The sequence below is a fragment of the Fonsecaea erecta genome, assembly GCF_001651985.1.
Source record: "Fonsecaea erecta strain CBS 125763 chromosome Unknown Scaff21, whole genome shotgun sequence".
In the NCBI taxonomy this organism is placed as follows: Eukaryota; Fungi; Ascomycota; class Eurotiomycetes; order Chaetothyriales; family Herpotrichiellaceae; genus Fonsecaea; species Fonsecaea erecta.
The window spans coordinates 23,983-45,143 of record NW_017387264.1 but is presented as its reverse complement, the minus strand read 5'-3'; the positions used below and the strand labels follow the sequence as shown (position 1 = coordinate 45,143).

Below are 21,161 nucleotides of genomic sequence, written 5' to 3'. Positions count from 1 at the left end.
ACGCCGTAAGTATGGAAGGCTGGCCGCAGGAACGATAGTCCAGTGCCTCAGTGGGTGCCAGTTGGGTTATCCGTTCGAGCCTAGCGTAGTGCTGCTTGGAGAAGTACCGAGAAGTGATTGTCAGGACACAAAGTGAGATCTAGGTTTTGAAGAACGCGATGACGAAATCCGTCGTCATAAGGATATTATTTTGGTGATACCCATCTCGTAGTAGTTTTTGCGAAGCTGAACGAGAGGAAAGCGATAGTATTCATACACCCGACCTTATACTACTTACCAAAGCTACTGGAAGCTGAGAGACTACTTTCAAAGTATCCTACGCTAATGCTCGAACTCTTTCAAAGACGCCCTCCTCGCCCCAAGGTATGCATTTCTGGAGACAATCCTACTAGTGAACTCGCCATGTCTAGCCATATCAAGTCCATTGACGCAGAGGACCATCCTGGCAGGGCGAGACTGCGTATACACGCGCTTAGTCTTGTGTGGTCCGCCCGTGGAGGCTAGTCCTACCTTGCCTTTGGTGATGCTATTTTTCAAGATGGAGTCTAAGTCAGCTGGCGGACGATTCCAGCTTGGTCTTGTTCGAAGATGTATTGTTCCACTATAGTTTCTTGGACTTTATCCCTTCCTCTCATCAACGGCGCGACGTACTGCTCTTCCGACTTGGCTCTCCACTCGGCCTGAGTCCGCTTCCTCCGTTACTATCAACACTTGGCCGTTGCCCCAGATCAAAACTCGTCCTAACACTGCTCGAGCTACTTCGTCTCCTTCACATCCTAATTTCACTTGGGCCCGCCACGTCCGTAACGCCACCCGCACGGGCGAACAAGATCAAAAGCACGTGCGCGTCTTTGCCGATATCTCCAAAGTAGACGGTCTCTCTGCCCTTTTGGACTTGTCGGACGCAAAAAGGAATCGATTCGAAGCCTGGTGGGACCCCTGTGTTGGCGTCAATGCTGACTTTGAGAACAGTCGCCGATGAGCACCGGGCTTCGATGGCGAACCCAAGAACAAGGCCGCAGCAGGGCTGACTGGACCTTGGGGTTGCGGAGAGGTAGGCTGGAATTGGTTATTGATTCCGTTCTGTGGCTGTTGCATTCCTGGATGTGACGTCGGCATGTATTGATTGTTCATCTGAGCGATCATGGGAGAAATGCTCTGCTGATAGGTGGTTGGGGAGGCAGAGTAATTGAATTATCCCTTTGCCGAGGGGGTCTGCACTGTGACAGCGAGGCTTCGGACAATTCAGCGCGGTCGACCATGCTGGGTTGATGAGACAGGCAAGCGTAGAGCTCCCTGCAGCTACTTCGTTTTGCCTGCTCTTGTACTCTGCTGCAGCCCGTTGAGCAGGCCGACATCACGAGTTGAAAGACATACGCGTCCCTAGCCTCAGACACCCCCGGTGTGCGAGACGCCCCCAGGCTCTTCAACTCCGACGCATTAAACGCCGACAGGCAAGGTCACCTGGTCACTGGCTCGACATATGGCCAAGTTATGCTGAGCAATCTCGGTTTACCATACCAACTTGAGGGACGTCGGGAGGGTTGACGGGTGAGAAGTATTCTCATCGAGTGAGACACCAGGACATTGCCCTGAACTGTCTGCCACAGCGAGGGAAGATTCCAGTTTGGCCATCCAGTTAGGTACTTGGTTATTTGGCTACCTGGTGGACGCCGAGGAACGCACTGCCCGTCACGATCAATCCATTTCCTACGTGCAGCTGCTCCGTGCAGGCAGAGAGCGTGGCGTACCCTTTGTCAATCGTGGGCGTTCGGAGTTATTCGAACCCTGGCGCTGCTCTCGTGTCAAGAAATCCTTCCATTCCGGATTTTCCTCCCTTCTTTCATTCAATCCGCATTCTGAAGGCGGGCAGGTCTTTGAGACATACACTGACCTGTCTTGCATCAGCAACAGGGGCAGGGGCGCCAGCAAGCTCAGCCGCTCCAGCTTGCATTCCGTTGTCAGGCAGAGTTATTGCCCCCTTGCACACGCCGATGTCAGACCAAGAATGCTCCTCACTCAATGGTCCGCGGTAACTTTCGTTTTCCGGCGTGAGCCAGGCTATGACCCAGGCATGAGGCACAGTGCCTTCTGCACCGCGACTTCGGTGGGGGTGGGCAGCGACGCGCCCTCGACATTGGCGGTATCGCCCAGCGCGAAGACTGGAATGGAGGAATGCAACAATGCAGGAATGCAGGATTGTTACCAGGAATGCAGGCAAGCAGCAAGGACTGTGGAATTGTCTCATGAATGCATGGCTACGGGAATGCAAAATTGCTTCAGGAATGTTGCAGAAATGCGGCAATGCAGCAATGCAAGAGTGTTACCAGGAATGAAGGAATGCAGCCAGGAATGCAGAGATGCGGGAATGTAAGATTGCTCGGGGAATGCAAGACTGTTTGAAGAATGTGTGATGGTTCCAAGGTTTCAGGAGTGCAAAAATGCAGAATTGTTGCAGGAATGCATTGCTCCAGGAATGTGTGATTGTTCCAGGAATGCTCCGGGAACGCTGTAATAATGAAGGACTGTTGGGGGAATGCAGGAATGCTGCGTGTTGTTGGCAGGTTGTACTCGTGGAGCGCAGAACTCGCTTCAGGTGTGAATATTAGCCACTCATCGAACGGGGTTTTTTCGCTTTTTTTTTGCGTGTTTGTGTCAACGAACCGACCCTGGAATGTCGCCAAATCAAGTCCACACCGCGTTTAACACATTATCCGAGGATGTCCAGCACGCTATAATGAGAATCTTCATTCACTCCGTAAGAAGAGCGAGCGGGAAGAGGAGGGAGGAGCGAGTCTGGGCAGCAATAGTCTGCATTCCCGGAGCAATCCTGCAAGAATGCAGCAGTCTTGCATTCCCCAAAACAATCTTATATTCCTGGCTTCATCCCTTCGTTACTGCATTCCTGGCAAAGGTCTTACATTCCTTGAGCAAATCCTACATTCCTACACTCCTCCATTCTTGTGGGCCTGCATTCCGGCAGTCCTGAAGCACTTCTGGAGGAATCCCGCATTCCTGTAGCAATATCACATTCTTGGTGAAGTCCCACATTCTTAGAAAATTCTTACATTCCTGGAGCAATCTCGCATTCCTACAACATCCCTACATTCCCGGAGGAACCTTGGGGGAATGCAAAACACTCCTGCATTCCTGGAGCGATGCATTCCAGCAACAGTCCCGCATTCTTGGAACACTTTTGCATTCCAGATAATATTCCTCCATTTCTGAGTGCATTCATGGAGCCATCTTACATTCTTGCATTCTTGTTGTAATCTTGAATCCCTCCCTGCGTCCCTGACTGCATTCCTTTATGTCTGCATATCTGCAACAATTCTGCATTCTTGCATTCCTAATAATCAGTCTTACATTGTTGCATTGCTTCATTCCTGTAGCAATCCCGCATCCCCGAAATAGTGGCGCAAGAATGCAGCAATCTTCCATTCCTGCCTTCTGCATTCCTAACTGCATTTCTTCATTCCCGCAATCCTGGGAGCACTCTTGCATTCTCACATTCCTGCAGCATTCCTTGAAACAGTCCTGCATTCCTTCATCCCTGCAACAATCGTCCATTCCTGGAACGGCCCCATATTCTTGGAACGGTCTTGCATTCCTGCATTCCTGGAATCGGAGCAATTTTGTATTACAGCAACAGTGGCGCATTCCTGCGGTCCTGGGTTCCTGTTGTCCGCATCCCTGGCTGCACCCTTGGCTGCATTCCTGCAATCTTGTGGCCCTGTATTCATGGATTCCTGGAGCAATGCATTCCCGTAATGGTCCTGCGTTCTTGCAGCAGTCTTGCAACATTCCTGCATTCCACCGCCACCACACGCACCACATACATACTTGCACATACACTGGGGTGTCAGGGTGTGAGGGGAAGGAATGGAATGTAGAATCCATCAATCACAACAATCATATCAACACTCAACCAATCAATCAACATAAATCTGAATATGATGAGCTCATGCCGTCCCTCCTCCCTCGGGGCACGGCCCCTTCCTTTTCCTTTCTTTCTCCCTTGTCTTGTTCTTTGTTTCTGTCGGTCAGAGAATGGCTGAGCGCGTCTCACCGACGAGCTGGATCATGAAAACCTTTGCCTCGCTCGGCTTCGGACGGGCAAAGTGGCCGTGGAACAGTCGGAAGTGCGTCGTGGCTGCTGCCAACCCCGTGAATTGACACACGATGCCTTGAAATGAAGTATTTGGACAGGTTGAAGTTCCCGGACGCTGCGCTCCCATGGAGTGAATCAACAAATCCACCAATCAGATTGCGCCGTTTGGGGCGCCGGACATTCACGTGACTCCATCGTTCCAGCTGTGAGAAGTTCATGGAAATTGCGTTGCACTGCGCTGCGTTGTTCATTTTCCCATCCGTTTTGGCCGCAGCCTCTCTCGCGGGATGTCAAATTGAAATTGCTCCAATTCCAGGGTTGCCGGATTGCTGCAGGGATGCAGCAATGCGAGAATGCAAGACCGTTCCAAGAATGCGGTGTCGTTCCAGGAATGCAGGCAAACGGCAAGGAATGCGGGGATGCAAGATTGATCCAGGAATGCAAAAACGCAACAGTATTGCCAGGAATGCAGCCAGGAACGCAAGACTGTTCCAAGAATGTGAGATTGTTTGAGGAATGTAAGATTGCTCTAGGAATGCCTCCAGGAATGCAGGGCTGGTCCGAGAATATCGGATCTCCAGTCTTCCCACTCTTTGGCACCCGGAGGCGCTCGTCGGTCAAGATGCGCGTGAGGTCGCACTGGGACAGACAACTGTCAGCATAAATCGACTGTCCCGTGCCAAACGACTACCGCTGCTGCGATATGGATGTCGCTGTGTACTTCGAGCAAATATGCCAACATCGAAGGACCCAAATACTTCCGACGGCAGCAACCAGAACCTCTTCGCCCCTCGCTGACTGGCTAGCGAATGGGATCCTCCTTCGGACAATCGTAGTGTTACCATGGTGCTCCGGAAACACCCAAAGATTTGTGCCTGCGACGCCAGGACCGGACTCAGATGTTTATGGTGCCAATGGGCTTTGCGCTGCAGAGTACTGCGGCCACGACTACACGTACGTGAACGTCGACGACATGGCAAGCAGCACCCCGAACAACCACAGCAATAGCAGCAGCACGAGCCCGAGACCCAAAGCGTTCACACAACGAACAGGAAAATCTGCCGCACCAGGAGGTGATCCTGGGGCCGGTCCTGGGATTGCCTGCCGGGCACCAGAGATGTCGCCATCGCCGCTCACAAAGTGTAGAGGTATTGTAGCCAAATAGGTATTGTTTTGCTGGCAGTCACAGAGACCTAGGCTCGACTGACCACGACGATTGATAGCCCACTGGGTCTTGGGACCGACTTTGGGTGCGAGCCTGGCCAGGTTCTCTGATGCCGCAGTTCCACCTTTTCTTTCCACCGCTCACAGGGCCTTCAAGGGCTCAGGAATGAGTCGAGGAGCAGCTTCGAGGAGGGAGCGTCGAGGGGGGAGCTTCCAGAGGAGAGGGCCACCTCCAAGGCCACCCCTAGGGCCTATCTCAAGGATGCAGGATCATTTCCAGAGGCCCCTTCATGGCTGTCTCAAGGACACAGGATCGCCTCCAGAGCTAACCCCAGAGCCACCTCCAGGGCCACCTCAAGGACGGAGGATCACCTGCAGAGCCATCAACAGGGCCACTCCCAGGTCTATAATCCCACAGTTCTCTCTTTTTCTTTCCAAGCCAGTAAGGCCTTTAAGGGTTGAGGAGTACGTGGAGGGGGGAGCGTCAAAGAGAGAGCTTCGAGAAGAGTCGACCACCCCAGGACCACCTCAAGGATGTAGGATCACTTCTAGGGAAACTCCCAAGCTCTGTATTGCCACATTTCCACCTTTTCTGTCCAACGCCGGCAAGGTTCTCAAGGACTGAGGGCCGTGTTGAAGAGATTCGAGGGGAGGAGGAGGGTTCGGTCTGACTGGGGCGATTTAAGGAGCGTAAATAGACTATGAGACGTGAGTCCGTTGGGTCTCCCCAAGGCGCCAAAGAAGCGAGTAGGGTCTTATCAAGGATGCAATGGGCCTGAGGGTCGTCCCAGGGTGGTCTTGAAGGTGATCCTGGAGTTGACCCTGCATCCTGGGGGCGGTCCTGGGATTCCCTGCTGGGCACCAGGCACGTCACCATCGCCGCCCACGAAGTGTATAGGTATTGTAGCCAAATAAATATTGTTTTGCTGGCAATCACAGCGACCCGTTCTCGACTGACCGCGACGAATGGCTGCCCACTGGATCTTCCCACACCGCCTTAGTGTGAGTGCGAGTCTAACCAGGGTCTGCGATGCCACAGTTCCACCTTTTCCGTCCAACGCCAGCAGCGCCTTCAAGAGCTGAGGATTGCTTCGAGAGGAGCTTCGAGGGAGCTTCGAGGGGAGAGCTTCGAGGAGCGTTTTTCGAGGACAGGAGACGGGTTTGGACTAACTGCGAGCGATTTGAGAGGCCTTCACATGGTTAGTTTCACAGTTCTTCAACCCAGTGCCCACGAGCTTTTCGAGGGAGAGTTGCCACAGACGAACTGGATGATGCTAAATGAGGAGACCGAAACTCTTGAGTGACGATTTGACGTCGTGGTCATGGGACTGTGGATGAAGACTGGGTCTGAAGTGGTGGTAGCGGCGATGAGATGGAAATAACATAGCAAAAGGGAAAAAGGGAAAAAGGGAAAAAGCGCAGTCTCACGGCCATGTGATTCACACAGTTACTCCGCACAAGGCTGGCTACCCCACACGAGGCTGGGTGAAATTTTATCAACTTTCTATTTAATCTACTGTGCGGCGCGGTGACAGTGGTGGGATGAGGCCGGGGGAAAGAAAGGACAGGGGAAGTAGAACGGCAGGGTGGAGAAGCAAGAAACTAACTACCATGGGGAAAAGGTGACGACCGGAGATGTGATGGAAAGTGCTCAACACACGTATCCGTATACCTGCACCACGGGCGTGGACACTTGCGTTTTCGTGTGCTCGTCGGGCGACGTGTGTATGACCGGCTACCATCTCCTCAACTGCGAAAACGAATCTGGGTGCGCCTGTGGAGGTGTAGATCTTCGAAGCCATCGGTGATGACTCCCGTCAATGAACAGTAGATACGCAGAGTGAAGCCACTACCCCGGACAAGTCACAGCCTCTGCTGCCATGATCTCAGCCTCCAACTCACAAGACCCACGCTCGACAGGCTTCGTTTGCTGCGACATGTCAACGGCCCAAAACCATCTGCCATCTTGATGGCAAAATCTCTGAGCATCTCCACAAAGGAAGCCGGTTTTTGTAGCAAACATCCCGCAAGAGCAAGGTAAACAAGAGAAAAGGCATAGCCTGCACCAAATCCGGAGGTGCCCAACCCTCGGTTCCTCAGTTACATCTCTCGCAAGGGAATTGAAGTGTTCACCCTTGACTTCTGCATTCTCTTGTTGATCTGCATTCAAAACCAAATGTCTGCCGCAGTGCCCGGATAGGGCTCGAGGTGCTTCACCAAGCTAAGTCGTCTCGCAGAGTACCGACCGTATATTGATAATTATCCTTCGACTCTTGGAAAGCGTATCACATTCCTCACTGGAATAGATTTCGAGACTGCTCATTCAACCTTCGTGGTGGCAATGGCCGACAAGGAGCACCATTTCCTGGCAGGAAGCGTTATTTTCAAATCAACACATGTCGGAACAGGACAGTATAACTCTCTCCGTGTTCGACCCTGGATCGCGAGTTCCCACTATCACGCCGAGGCATATGTCAGAGAGCCTTGGGGTGGGATCGTTAGACGGAGAGTCAGAGGGTTGAACACGTATCTGTATTGTATAAAGCTATCCTTGAGACATCGACTTCTCGCACTGTTGAGGGTCTCTCCAGCAGTGCGAGAATAGAGGTCCTATTTATCTCTTTCTGTGTATACCTGTTGGGGGTAGACTTGGCATTGGGGTCCGTCTTGGCGTTGGGGTCCGCATTGGTGTTGGGGTCCGCCTTGGCATTGGGGTCCGCCTTGGCATTGGGGTCCGCCTTGGCATTGGGGCCGTTCACCCCATGGGGTGTTGTCGGCCGGGAAGCGTATTGTAACAGTCATTGTAACAGCCCTGCTTCCCGGGTGACAGCATACGTGAGAAAGCCACAATGTGCGATGCTGTTTGACCACGCAGTGGACCGCGCTCGGAAGGTGGCATAAGCCTTCTTGGATGTACCTGTCTGCCTGCTTCAGCCTGAGCTCCTACCAGCAGGTGCAGAAGCTCAACAGCGCCGTACGTGCAGGCCTCTCAGATTCTGCGCGTTCACGACGCTCGTGGAGATGGGCGTTGGGGTTGAGGTTGAAGTCGAGGTATGCCGCGCCTTGATGTGGTGTCCAGGAATAGTGATGTCATGGGTTGCGCAAACTGGGAGAGATTCAGCGTAGCGTTGTCGGTACATCAACTTGGCACAGATCCCTAATCCAGGAACAGACGTCCCTTCCTGGAAGGTGAGAAAGTGATGTCATATAAATCAATAAGGTGGAGGGGGTGTGCAAACTGGGAGAGATTCAGCGCAGCGTTGTCGGTACATCAACTTGGCACAAATACCCAATCTGGCAGCGCACGGCCCTATCTCGGAAAGGTGAGAAAAGTGATATCATGCAAATCAGCAAGGTGGACGGGTGTGCGGACCATTGTTGCATTGTTACATTCCTGGCGACGTTCCTAGAATTGAGCATCTTGCTTCGTTCTTCCATCAGTCCTCCCAACACCACTCTCTGAACCCCAGTCATCTCTGTTGGCCGCTTCTCGCACTGTTTGTTTGGGGTCGCACCTCACAAGTCTTGATCCTCGGCACCAGCCGTGGAGATCTGCCTCGTTGAAGCGATTCTTCGCTCCTGGATTGGCGATCTGATGTTGCAAATACGACGTCGACTCCACGCGTCTTTCTGGCTGGCGTGTGTGTCTCACACTCCGGAACCAGTGTCTGAGAGGGGATGAAGCGTTCCGGAATAAATTTCAACCGTTGGGGAAATATGCCTCGCTCTGGTGTATCATGTGCGCGACGGGACACAAATCAACCCCGACCAGGGGCCATTCTTTGCCGGTCGACGGATCAATCGTCACTGTTTCCTTGACGACGGAGACTTCGTTGGCACGTTTCAACTTCCGGCAGGAAGGTCTGCGACTCGACCAAAGACGCATTGAGCAGGATACGTTGCGGGGATCTCACCAAGAAGCTATTTGCCCTCCTATGGTCCCTCTGGTCTTTGCGGGAATTGGGGGGGGAGACCTCCCAAGAACATAGACACGGGCACAGGCGTGGGCAGCAGCAGCTACCTGGCGCACGAGGATGTGTTTTTGTATGGCGGCAGTCCAGGGAAAACACGAGGGGGTATGGAGACGTTGTTGCTGTCAGCTTGTATTTGCCTGGGGAGGATAGTAGGATGTGTCCAAGGAACTGATCTAGCGTGCTGACGGTGAAATGACAATACCCCCAATAGCTGGTGGGGATGCGCAAAGTTGGAAATAGTCTTCTCGCGCTCGAATCTCCCCACGTTAATGTCGATTGATAAGCGACGCTTGCCTTCGCGCAATTGTGATCAAGAATAGAGTCCTTTCGCAGTGAACAAAGAGCAGCTTGCCCAGCTGATGGCCGATATTATAAGGGCCAAACATGACGAGATATGTCGCCTTCGTTGGGATTCAACCGTGGAAACAAGAGGATGGAGTCGTCTCGCCTCGAATCGTCAAGCAGCGCAGCGTCCCGCCCGCCATCGGGTTCCACCCTTTTGAGTCAAGGATGCCTTATTGAAGATAGGCAGTACTCAGCGATAGGTAGATTCCGTAGTAATAAGTATCCTTTACGGACAGTAATAACAAGACTCCATGCTTGAGAGAAGGAAGCTTCCTGGGTGCGGGAAGCGTACCTTTTCTCATATAGGCTTAGTAAGCCGAAATGGCTTAGGGTCGTCCGAGGAGTCCCTTTACTCCGCTCTTCCCCCTGAGCTACGGTGGCGCATAGGGGTGCTTCTCCCCTGCGAGTCACATGCTCTTCTGCTCTGTTTGTGACACTACCTAAGTGGGAATGCGCCAAGACGCCCAACCAGCGGCTGCCCACAACAGTGCCAGTGGCGCGCAGTGTCACTTCCCTGGATACACATGAAGAATAACAAAGGTCCTCACCATCTTTCTATTTTAAATTCCTGATTCTTTCCCACCTTTCTCCTCTCATTCTCTTCAGCGCAGCATCACCAATCTTCGTCATGGCGTCCCCCACGTCGTCGCATTCATCCAACGAACCACCAAGTGTATTTTCACCTGCAAAGAAGCGAAAACGCGGCGACAACTCCAGCTCCGAGGAGTATATTCACGATGATGTTCTAGGCGACATAATCAAGGGTCGTATCCCTGGGACAGCCACCTACACCGATAAGGGGCTTGATATCGAAGCCTACCGAGTAGGAGGACCGGAACTCCCGATGCTACCTATAAGATATCTCGAGACTCCCGAGGATAGGCGCACTCTATTTGATAGTCACATTGCCGGAGATTTGGTCAAAATTTTGAAAGAAAATTCTCTTTGGCCCGCGGACCCCGACTTTAGACTGGTCACGATGGTCAGCCAAGCACGACCGAACGCAGAAGCCTATGCATATGCATTTATGGAGCTACAATGGAATGATGGCTGCCAGCAACGGTGGATCAAAGCTGCCGATACGATGCGATCGAAGCTAGAAGATCTAGGATACCCGTGGATCAAAGTGCTGCTGGCAGATAGGCGTGCTATGGTCACACCATTTAGTAAGGTGATCTCTGCCGACGACCCTCTCCTGAAGACATGGCCCGTGGTCGCCAATAAGATTCTTAACGTTGTCTCCGTGAAAAATAGTTGGATTACTCTGGACCTTTTGCGACGCGGGAAAGAGTGGGCCGGGGGAAAAGACGAGGAAAAGACTAAAGCGGTTCTTTTGATACGATACGACGCTCAAGACTTTGACGGCCCTACACTTCAGGAATGCAGAAGCGCTATCAGCGGCGATCCTCTCTACCAGCAGAGAGGCGTTGAACTCGAAATCATACGAGGATTTTTGGTAGGAGGTACCAACGAACTATCCTATGAGAGAGAGCCACCTGCACTGTCGCACGGAGATGACATTTTCAATACTATCCCATATATGGGCGCCAGTATCTGCCCCGACTCCTATGTCGGATCTGGTTCCTTCGGCTGCGTTGTTACGCTGGGAGGCTCAGGCACGTACGGTCTAACCGCCTGCCATGTCGCTCTCCCAACATCCGACGGCCAGGTTTCCTACGCCGATCCCGAGGCACAGAGAAACATACCGGCTAAACTTATTGATTTTTTGCCTACTGGCGCTGCACTCGGGACAATTCCTAATGCGCCCGTGATCAAAATGCCGTCCAGAAACGACCTTGAGGACCTAAAGGAATACTATCAGCAGAGAATAGATAAGGGAAATGAAGCCTGCTTACGTCTCAATTACGTGGCGGAAGTACTAGCAATTGGAGATCCAGAATTGGATAGGACGCTTCCTCGGGGAGATCTCGCGACATACAAGCAATTCAAGCGCATAACAGAGCACGCTGAGGACTCCCTCTCGAAAGTTAATGGACTTCTCGCAGAGATAGATACACCACGGTGTTCGCTTGGACCTCTCCGATGTTTTTCCGGCTTCCGTAAGGACGAAGATACTGGAATGATCCTTAATTGGGCTCTCTTTCCAATCGACTCTCGAAAGGTACCGATCGAAAATAGAATACCTGAGCAATCTAGGGAGTATATTCAAACCTGCTTAGTTGGGTATTCTCGTCCTCTGACTGGGTATACTCCTCCTATGACTGAGGAGCCTGTCTTCAAAATTGGAAGAACAACCGGGTTTACCAAAGGCAAGATCAACCCAGCTGAGTCATTCGTTAGTGTCCTCGAGGCACCATATACGAGAGTTTGGCCGGCGGAGCCCGGCACCGAGCACCAGCAAATTCCAGAACTCAGCAGAGCTTCTGCAGTATGTGTCGTTTCGTGGGAAAAGGATAGAAGGTTTGCTGGCCCGGGGGATTCTGGGGCTGTCGTCTTTAATACGAGAGGAGAGATGAAAGGCCTCGTTGTGGCTGGAAATTCCGACCATACAGTGACCTATATGACACCCTCAACCGTGCTGGTGAACGACATCAAGAAGATGACTGGAGCGAAGGATGTTTTCTTTCCGACACCTGATGGTCCGATGGCCCGATGGCCCGTCGGCCCGTCAATGTAACCGATGGCGATTCGGAATTGAGGAGAGAGGTTCGAGGAGAGGAGAAGGGTTCGATCTGACCAGGGTCTGTGATGCCACAATTTCACCTTTTCTCGTCCGACGCCAGCAGGCCTTCGGAGGCAAGAGAGAGGGAGGAGAGAGACATTGATCGGAGAAATGGATAATGTTTCAGATTGACCGGGTATGATTTGGGGTCCTACAATCAGTCAGTTTCATAGTTCCATAACCAGTAAGAGAGGCTGTTCACAGATAGTCAGAACGATGAGATTAAGGCTGTTAACGAACGGGTTGGTGGTGTTGAAATGAAGTTATTGGAAGTCCAGTTGATGGGCGGCGTCATGGGAAGGGTGATTATCAGAGCGCGGACGCAGGATCGGGAAGCCAAATAATCCCTCAAAATCCCCCAAATTGCCCCCAAATCTCCAAAGTCACGTTATCTGTCTTGATCAGAACGGTGGCTCTCCGTTCATATCTGCCGGTAACATCACCTCTGTCAGAGAGCCGTGGGGTGGGATCGTTAGACGAAGAGTCAGAGGGTTGAACACGTATCTTGATTGTATAAAGCTGTCCTTGAGACATCGACTTCTCGCACTGTTGAGGGCCTCTCCAGCAGTGCGAGAATAGAGGTCCTATTTATCTCTTTCTGTGTATACCTTGTGGGGGCCGCCTTGGCACTTGGGGGCCACTCGCCCCATGGGGTGTTGTCGGCCGGGAAGCGCATTGTAACAGCCATTGTAACAGCCCTGGGGTGTTGTCGGCCGGGAAGCGCATTGTAACAGCCATTGTAACAGCCCTGGCGTGTTGTCGGCCGGGAAGCCCGGGTGACAACCTCAGCCGGCGCTTCGCTGGAAATCACCTAAATAATTACCACCCCAGCGACGGAGCGACAAATTAGAGAGAAGAACAGGATAAGAACATCTTTAAGTAGCCGAATGTAAAGTGTTGGATACCTCCTACAGAATATGCAGTGGTGGCGGCCAGGCTGATCTCCCCTTCCGCCCGAATGGCCCCCTTTTTTTTTCCCGGCATTAAATTGGTGTGGGAACACGGTTAAATTAGTTAAAGGTTTCGTTAAGCCTCCCTGTGATATAGTTAAAGGTTTAGTTAAAGCTCCTCCCCCTAAAATCTCCCCGCACGGGCACAATTTCCAGGTCGAACGTCATCATCTGTCTCGACGAACCACGAACTCCCCCGTGTTCGGATGGCATCTTTTCTCGAGCTCCGACACTATGTCTCTCCAGAGGCTTCATTGAGGGGACGACAATGAACCCTTCTGGCTGCAGGGTGTGGTCCAAATCTATCTCTTCACGGTAGAAGTCCAGATAAAGGCTGAGCTAAAGACCCCCGTGAACATGCACACCGTTTGCTCGCTGGCTCACTGGGCCTTTCTGTTCCCAGGACACCCTTCAAATCGCGGGGGAAGATCCGACGGAAACACTCGACACCGTACCGTGGGCTTGTGGAAGACCCGGGAACGCAATCGGGAACCCGAACGACCGAGCGGGACGAACAACGATGAGGTCCAGTACCGCTCCTTGATCACGATTCATAGTTGGTCGAAGGACTGGAGGAACCAAACGAGTCCTGTCCGTGAGCATGGCCTTGGAATGGGACTTGGAGGGCGTGAATAGTGCGGGCGCCGTCGACAGACCTGAGGATATGATGATCCAAAATGAGATCCTGCAGGTGAACCACGATGACCTATAGTAGGGCGGCTATTTCATCTAACAGTGAACTAAAGCGTCGGGAATGAGTCCCGGAAGCGTAGTGGCATACGAAAGGTAGGTTATAGAGGCCCAGGGGGATCTTCCTCGGAGGCTTAGAATGGCTTCTAAGGAAATTGGGAAGAAGGTTCGCTGCAAAATAGAAAGTAAAAGTACTGTTTGTGCGTGCTTTAAGGGTGCTGATCACTCTTATAGCTATGGAGTAAAAACACTTTCCAAGCTCCGACTCCTGTTTCCTCCTCAGGCCAAGTCGCCATCACGACATGCCTTTCATGACCTAAAAGCAGACCTTACTCACCCTCACTGTCTGTCCACACGCGAGCCTCAATTCTGACACCGCTTCTGTTTGAAGTGCCAGGGACCAATCTAGGTCTCTTGATGGGACATTTGCGTTTCCCTTTGGGATGGCCCTGAGTCTTGTTGTCATCCTCGTTGCTTGTGGTTTTATCTTCGTCGTTGTCACCCTCGTTGCCTGTGGTTCCACACTCTTCTGGGGAGCTGCGATGTCCACATGGTTCTGAGCTTGCTCTCGCCTTGCGTTTGCGTGACGGTGTCCAGAGCACCAAAGCAGCATCTGCATAACTCAAACGTTGGTCGAAGTCGAGCTCACCGTCACTCATGCGCTTGTAGACTTTGAGACGTCTGCGGCCGCCGTCGTCGATTGCGGTGAAAGCACACCCTGAGTCACTGATGCCCACGGTGCCAGGAAAACACTCCTGAGGCCCGCCCGACCACGGGGGCAATTTGATTCCGAACTGCTACTGGGTTAGTGGGCCAAAAGCAGGGGGAAAGAAGAGGACTTGCATGGTGGGCCATGACCTCTGTGGCTGTCTTGATGGCCTCAACACCCTGTGCAATCACACTGCCCAGTGCACGGATTTCAGGTCCCACCTCATTCTCAGAGTTGGAAGCGGTGCACTTCTTGTCAATGCATCTGGCCATGGCTTTGATAGCATCGCCTATATCAGGATGTTAGCTGGCTCAAAGCTGCCTGAGACTGGCTGGAGAATGAGGTTGCATACGACTGAATTTGTGCCTGACAGTGAAATTGTCGAGGGCCGCAATGATCAGTTGCTGGGTCATACCACGACAGTTGGGAGGAATCTGTACTGTCAGCTTGAATGAAGCAACATTAGAGCCGGCTGAACTCACTGCTCTGCACTCAGTGTTCGAATCGCGGCAGTGCTGACAAGCGCCACGGCGTCTGTCACATCTGACTCGAACTGTCCTGACGCCGGCTGCATAGGTTAGTATGGACAAGGCAGACTGAGAGCAGTTGCCTACGCGTAGTGCGCGGCTCGATCATGACTTGAGAATCTCGAGAAAGGCTGCGGACGCATCTCTGGCAGACTTCAAATTGCAAGACATCGCCTATCCTGACAAGTTCATCAATGGACTCGGAACTGGCCTGCTGTCAGCATGCTGTCTCTCTGGGGGGCATGCAGTGGTGTGTACTCACGACGCCATTGTCAGGGTTGGGCTTGTGGGAAAAGATAAGGGGGGTCTCAAGAGATGCGCGGGGGGAGGCAAGTTACCCATTGTGTAGAGGGAGAGAAAAGGAAGAGGGAAAGAAATTGAAGAAGGAGAGAAAAGGAAGAAGGAGAGAAAAGGACGAGGGAAAGAAAATGAAGAAGGAAGAGAAAAGGAAAAAGGGCGGAGGCGCCTCCCTCGTTCCTTATATGGTACGCCCTCAGCAAGGGTTCCTACACCGCCTTTTCCCCCTTGCCGCGGGTGCAGTTCTTCTTTCGGCATGGTTCACCTCCTTACTGTGTCATGTGTTGCTCGCTTGCGGGTGCAGTTCTTCTTGCGGCATGTTTCTCCGCCTTAATGTTCGATGTCTTTCCCCCTTGCGTCAGCAGGCTTGGCGCTGGTTGATCGGAACCGAACCCGCCCCGTTGCACGGTCACGTGACTGTACGAGTCTTGATGTGCCACAAGGTCGTCTCGGCGCTGGTTCTCCAGAACCGAGCCTTGTCCTGGGTTCAACCAATCAAAGGCAAGTAGCTGAAAGTGCTTCCAGGCGTCATAAAGCTCTTGGATTGAGCCCACACCCCTGAGAGGTCTCCGATTGCCGAGAGTAGAGTGACAGGAGGTCGGGAGCAGAGGGGTAGAGCAAGGTGGAGGTCCGCATGCTTAGGCTTCAACGAGAGAAGCGACCTAAAAGCATTGCTGTGGCAGGCTATTCAATACCTACATGGTGGCTACGAGGCCTCAGGACGATTCTTGGATGTTGAGAACAGTTCATCCAGTGACAACAGAGCATGGATTGGCAGAGGCCATGAAGTCGAGGCCAAAACGGTGATACTGGCAAACATCAAGAGGGAGGATGTCAGCTGGATGTCCAACAAGCTGCCCGAGTATGATTTCCAAGTATGGCGTGGATGTGAAGGCGTAAGAGGCGATGGGACAGCGAGCTGGCATGGCCCTGTACAAAGGGCAGGCATGTTATATCGGCTGGGCTGGTGGCTTTTCATCTGGCCTTGAGAGCCCGGCGAAGGATCGCCCCGCGTTCGGTGTTGAGCCCTGCGACCAGGTGCAGGAGCGTCGAGAGAGCTTCCTTGGAGGCGAACCGGTGGGGAGCGTGTGCTTCGGACTGGGTCGGGCAGTGGCGTCTGGGGGAAGACCATGTGTGGAATCATTGTTATGGTGCAATATGTGCAAATGCGAGTGCGAGCGTTGATGCCACTGGAACTGTTGTCTTTCTCTTTGCCATGATGGTGCTGATGGGAAGCCCTAGGCAGGTGATGGCGCGAAGTCGTCTTCTTAAATGCACTGGTCGCCGTGGGCAGGGCGGCTGCATTTCTGGCTTTGGGCTCTGCAGGCGAGAGATATGGTTTCGATCTGACATATGACTGCCGCGTACGCTGAGGTTGGCTGCAGATGAGGCCTTATCGTTCATGTTCGAGAAGCTCCTGAAGCGGCGGCCAGCAAGCTCTCCGCCAGCATCTACGCCCGCGCCAGCGATGTGAACACTAGACCAGTTCCCGGACAGGAACTCGTTAACGTCGATCGTTACGTGGAGACGCGACTCTCTCCTCTCACACAAGCACGAGCATCTCCATCTTCAAGCACTTGGCGAGGCCCTCGATGTAGCACTTGTCCGCCGTATAGAGCGACACGTACGCCGTCGATACTGGCCAAATTGGAGTGTTTGAAGTGTTTGGGGAGAATAGACTTGGTTGACTTTGATACTGCATCAGGACTTTGCCGTTTGGAGTATAATCGCCCTTACGCGGCACCAGACGGCTTGGGCGTTCATCTGCGACGCTTGTTGGTCGAGGAACGGCTCTTGGACTGAAGTCGTCGTCATCGCCGTCCCAGGGGACCTTCTCATGAAGTACCGGAATAATGTCGTGAAGTTTGCTCAAGCGAACCCATCAAAGTACCAGAAAAATTATGTCCTCTGGGTCACAAGGATTAAAAGAAGAAATCAAGCTTCCTTGGTGCCAACATGGTCGGCGACAGCAAAATTGCCTACACAAGCGGCCACAGCCCCAGCTGCGAAGGTTTCGGATGTGTCTGCCCGACTCCAGTGCCGAGCAGCCCGTGCCAGCATAGCACTGGCAAATATTGCATTTTGGCGGCGCTTTTGCGGAAACATTTCGTTCACGTCGCTGGGTTTGATCCAGGCCTGGAACAAAGTAAACAGAGTAAGGAGGAGTGGTAGTACAAAACTTGAGAAATCAATGCGAGTCTTTTTCCGTATCCATGATTTGGAACAAACCGCCTTCGGTGGCCGGGAAATCTTCAACATTCAGGTCTATGGCCGTCGCCGAAGAGAATTCCTTTTTCTGGTGGTCTTAGGAATGACGAAGTCCGGCACCGCCGGGCTGCAGGAGGCTGTAGGTCGAGGTGCTTAATGGAGACCAGCACACACACCCCGGGTCCCGCTGATGATGATGTCCACCGGGAGCCGCAAAGGCGAGTGCAGCTTTGGTGAGAGGTCCGAAGTTGTAACCAGTCCTCGGGGGACATTGTTGGATCTTTCCTATCATGGCAGGACAAGGACCAGAAAAGCGCAGTTTTCTTGGTTATGTCAGTTCATTCACCACAATGCGAAAGCACGACTTGCCGCATCCGCCTGGTACCCAAGAACGAGCCCTGTCGAGGACACTCCCATAACGTCGCGTCCGTCCGGTACATCCTTGCGCAACCACCGAAAATGTTTGCGTGACCAAAGGCCTTCCGCACGCCGGTGCACTTGATTGCTTTCTTTCTCCGTCTCCGAGGCCAATCGCCAGCGAGAAGACATTGGTGCAACTAAAGGCTCTGCAACTGAGACTCCATTCAGCATCCTGAACGAGATCAGCGATAATTCGACCTGCCACCTGTCTGTGTTTCGGCGATGATCGGGTCTGTGCAGATATTTTCTTCAGATCCATCCGTTGATCGGCTTGGGGAGGAAACATCCAACGGCATATTGCACCCTTTGAGTGGTGGACCGCCTGCCTGGACTTCTAGAACACCGAGGCAGTATCAGAAGCCGTGGCGCCGCAGGCATCTTTACGGGATGTCGGGCGGTATACGGCCTGTGCTGGTGTCTCAAAATTTGTTATCCGGTTTGAGAACATTCAAGTGTCTGGCTTCCGTGCGCCCTCTTCCAAATCGTGGATACTCATCGTCTCTCCGCCGACATGCCGTGCGGCAAAAGGACATCTCTTCTCGGTAAGAGGCCTTCAGAATATGAGCGCCCAGGTCACCTAACAACGCGACCTAAACAGTTTGACTTTGACGACCACCAGCGCTGGCCAGTCCACGCTGCGAGTCAATAGCAGTCATGATCACGCCGCAGGGAATAGTGAAGTAGACGGGCCCCTCGGTGCATCCGGTCGTTATATACCAGGATGGAGTCGGAGGTTAGCAGTAGAGGAGCTGGGTGAGGGCGGAGGAGCTCCTGTCAAGGGGCCGCCTGTAAAGGCACCAGATCGGGGATCGGGAAACCCTCCTGCCTATACTGTAATGGGTCTCAGAGGCGGTGGTGGCTCCAGCCACCACTCTGCAACAGGGTATCTTCACGTTTTGGAGGGTACTGGGGTTGATAGACGACAGGTAACAGTGGTAGATCAAGTATTAAGCCTTTCTTGACAGAGAATGGAGTGCCGGTTGCATTGAGACATCCTATCTTGCGTTTCCAAGAGCCTGTGGCCACCTAACGCGATCATGCATTGCTGTTGTTGTTGGTGGTGGTGGTATAGTCAATGCCAACCTGCGGGACACACCCCTGTGCGTTCTCGCAGGTGTATGCCAACTACCCATCGATTTCTGGTACAATGCTTTTGCGGGAGGTGCACCCTGCCGGGATAGGGAGAACGCCTTCATCTTTGCCTGAATGTCGGAATTCAACCCGCTGGTACGCGAGGGTAACGTGCCTGGCCTTCTGGCTGCGTTGACAGGATCAAGCGGGGCGGATGAGAGGTTCGTGGAAGGAGACATGCTGTTTCCAGGCGAGCCCAGCGATAGGAGCATGGAAGGGGACTGCGGCGGACGCTGTCGGCGAAGCCTTAAAGGACGATTTGACTCTGAAGGTGGTTATTCAGGAGATCTTGAGGTTTCGAGAGAGAATGGCTACTAGAGCGGCGATCGGGCAACGGTATGGTTGTGAGGGTTTGGAAAGGGTTCTGTATCCAACTAGCCAACCTAGTAATAAGGAGGACAAATCCGAGGAGAGGAAAGCAGAAGGAAGAGTCGTCTTACTCGCTCTTTATATCGTACGCCTTTAGCAAGGGGGTTTCCGATATTGTCTCTCCCCCTTGCCTCTCTTATGTCTTGCTCCCTTGCGTACGTAGATTCTCGGCGCTGATTCTTCGGAACTTCTCCTTGGTTCAACCCATCGTAGAGGGGGAGTTCATGGAAGGAGACATACTGTTTCCGGGTGAGCCCAGCGACGATGGTTTGGAAGGGGACTGCGATGAGAAAGCTGTCGGCGAAGCCGTAAAGGACAGAGTTGGACTCTGAAGGTGGTTGTTCAGGAGATTTTAAGGTTTCGGGAGAGGATGACTGCTGGGGTGATGAGTCGTCCATGGTGACTGAGATGGTGGTGGTTCCGTCCTCGGAGGGAGTATCCAGTGTGAGAAGGTGAATGTACTGTATATAACTCGCTTCACAGAATGGCTTTGCCAGTGGTGAGCTATGGGGATGCATGTGTTGCTGTGCCCTGGTGCCCACGCAACTGCCGTTCCACATCACGATTTATCAAAACTGGCACCGGATGATTAAAGGATTTCATTCATCTATACTCGTATCTCGTGCGAAGAGCTAGGCTTCTGCTGTTGATTATGTCTGTAAGTCGCACAACCATTAGCCTGCCATCCTGCTCTGGCTGGGTGCGGACTTTGCCCTCGGTCAAAGTGAACTGGCAGGCTTCGCCCGAGAACACTGCTCCATATACTTAACTTTCCCCATATCCTTTTCATCCAGGAAGGACGGGCGCGGGTTTGCAACTTGGACTCTGGCTTCTCAACGACTATGCACAATAACCCGCCGTGTTTCCGCAAGAGGACGCCTATAACCAGTCGTGGCGGTGGGACATGGCAGCGGTCACGTGGCAATTGGGAGGGAATTTTCTGTTACATTATTAGATGTGCATCCATTCATACAACGTGTATGTATGGCCTTGTTTGAACAACAGGTTCGTGGCCAGGGGCCGACAACGAGGGATGAGAGTCCTCGAGAGCAAGCGCCCCTAGCGTCCGTCGCTCTTCGAACTCCACCCAACATGGGCGAGAACTTGTACAGGGCGGTCTCAATTTCTCGAGCATAGGGTTCTCAGAACTCGTACGGTCACAGGGTGGGGAAGGACTCGCAGAACACGTGCCACAATTCGTGGTCGCAGTAATCGTGTTTATTGAAGATGAACGTTCCCGCACCCACAGAGGGACTTGACATGCAACATGGGATTCCCTCAGACGCTCCAGCCGCAAACACGTCAAATCGTGTCCTGGCGGACTCCATCGTTCACCCTGGTTCGTTAATACACAAGGACCTCTCGTTCACTCGCTCTTCCATGTCATTCACGACCGCACGCCTGCTGCCTCGAGCTAGCTCTTTGCCGCCATCATTGCGCCAATTTTCTTGATCAACTCGCTGGTGTCGGAGAACAACCTCAGCAATTCCACCCTCCGTCAAGCACCGCAAGAGCCCTTTGCCATCAAACCAAAACGTGTCCCCCGTCATACAGGGCTCGATTTCCAATCTTTCCACGATGTA

The 21,161-nt window shown here is 52.8% G+C and overlaps 4 protein-coding genes across 4 annotated transcripts; 2 read left to right on the top strand and 2 right to left on the bottom strand.

The window, feature by feature from the left end:
• Positions 1–4,814: 4,814 nt before the first annotated feature.
• Positions 4,815–5,276, top strand: AYL99_11993 (hypothetical protein; the record flags this gene model as incomplete). Its single annotated transcript, XM_018843497.1, has 1 exon — positions 4,815–5,276. The coding sequence occupies one exon, from the start codon at positions 4,815–4,817 to the stop codon at positions 5,274–5,276; it is 462 nt and encodes a 153-aa protein (XP_018687174.1).
• Positions 5,277–10,222: 4,946 nt separating this feature from the next.
• Positions 10,223–12,232, top strand: AYL99_11992 (hypothetical protein; the record flags this gene model as incomplete). Its single annotated transcript, XM_018843496.1, has 1 exon — positions 10,223–12,232. The coding sequence occupies one exon, from the start codon at positions 10,223–10,225 to the stop codon at positions 12,230–12,232; it is 2,010 nt and encodes a 669-aa protein (XP_018687173.1).
• Positions 12,233–14,246: 2,014 nt separating this feature from the next.
• On the bottom strand, positions 14,247–15,423 carry AYL99_11991 (hypothetical protein; the record flags this gene model as incomplete). Its single annotated transcript, XM_018843495.1, has 6 exons — positions 14,247–14,711; positions 14,776–14,915; positions 14,979–15,060; positions 15,109–15,194; positions 15,241–15,359; positions 15,416–15,423. The coding sequence occupies 6 exons, from the start codon at positions 15,421–15,423 to the stop codon at positions 14,247–14,249; spliced, it is 900 nt and encodes a 299-aa protein (XP_018687172.1).
• Positions 15,424–16,993: 1,570 nt separating this feature from the next.
• Positions 16,994–19,976, bottom strand: AYL99_11990 (hypothetical protein; the record flags this gene model as incomplete). The annotated part of the gene is made up of 2 exons (XM_018843494.1): positions 16,994–17,318; positions 19,738–19,976. The coding sequence occupies 2 exons, from the start codon at positions 19,974–19,976 to the stop codon at positions 16,994–16,996; spliced, it is 564 nt and encodes a 187-aa protein (XP_018687171.1).
• Between the last annotated feature and the right edge of the window lie 1,185 nt (positions 19,977–21,161).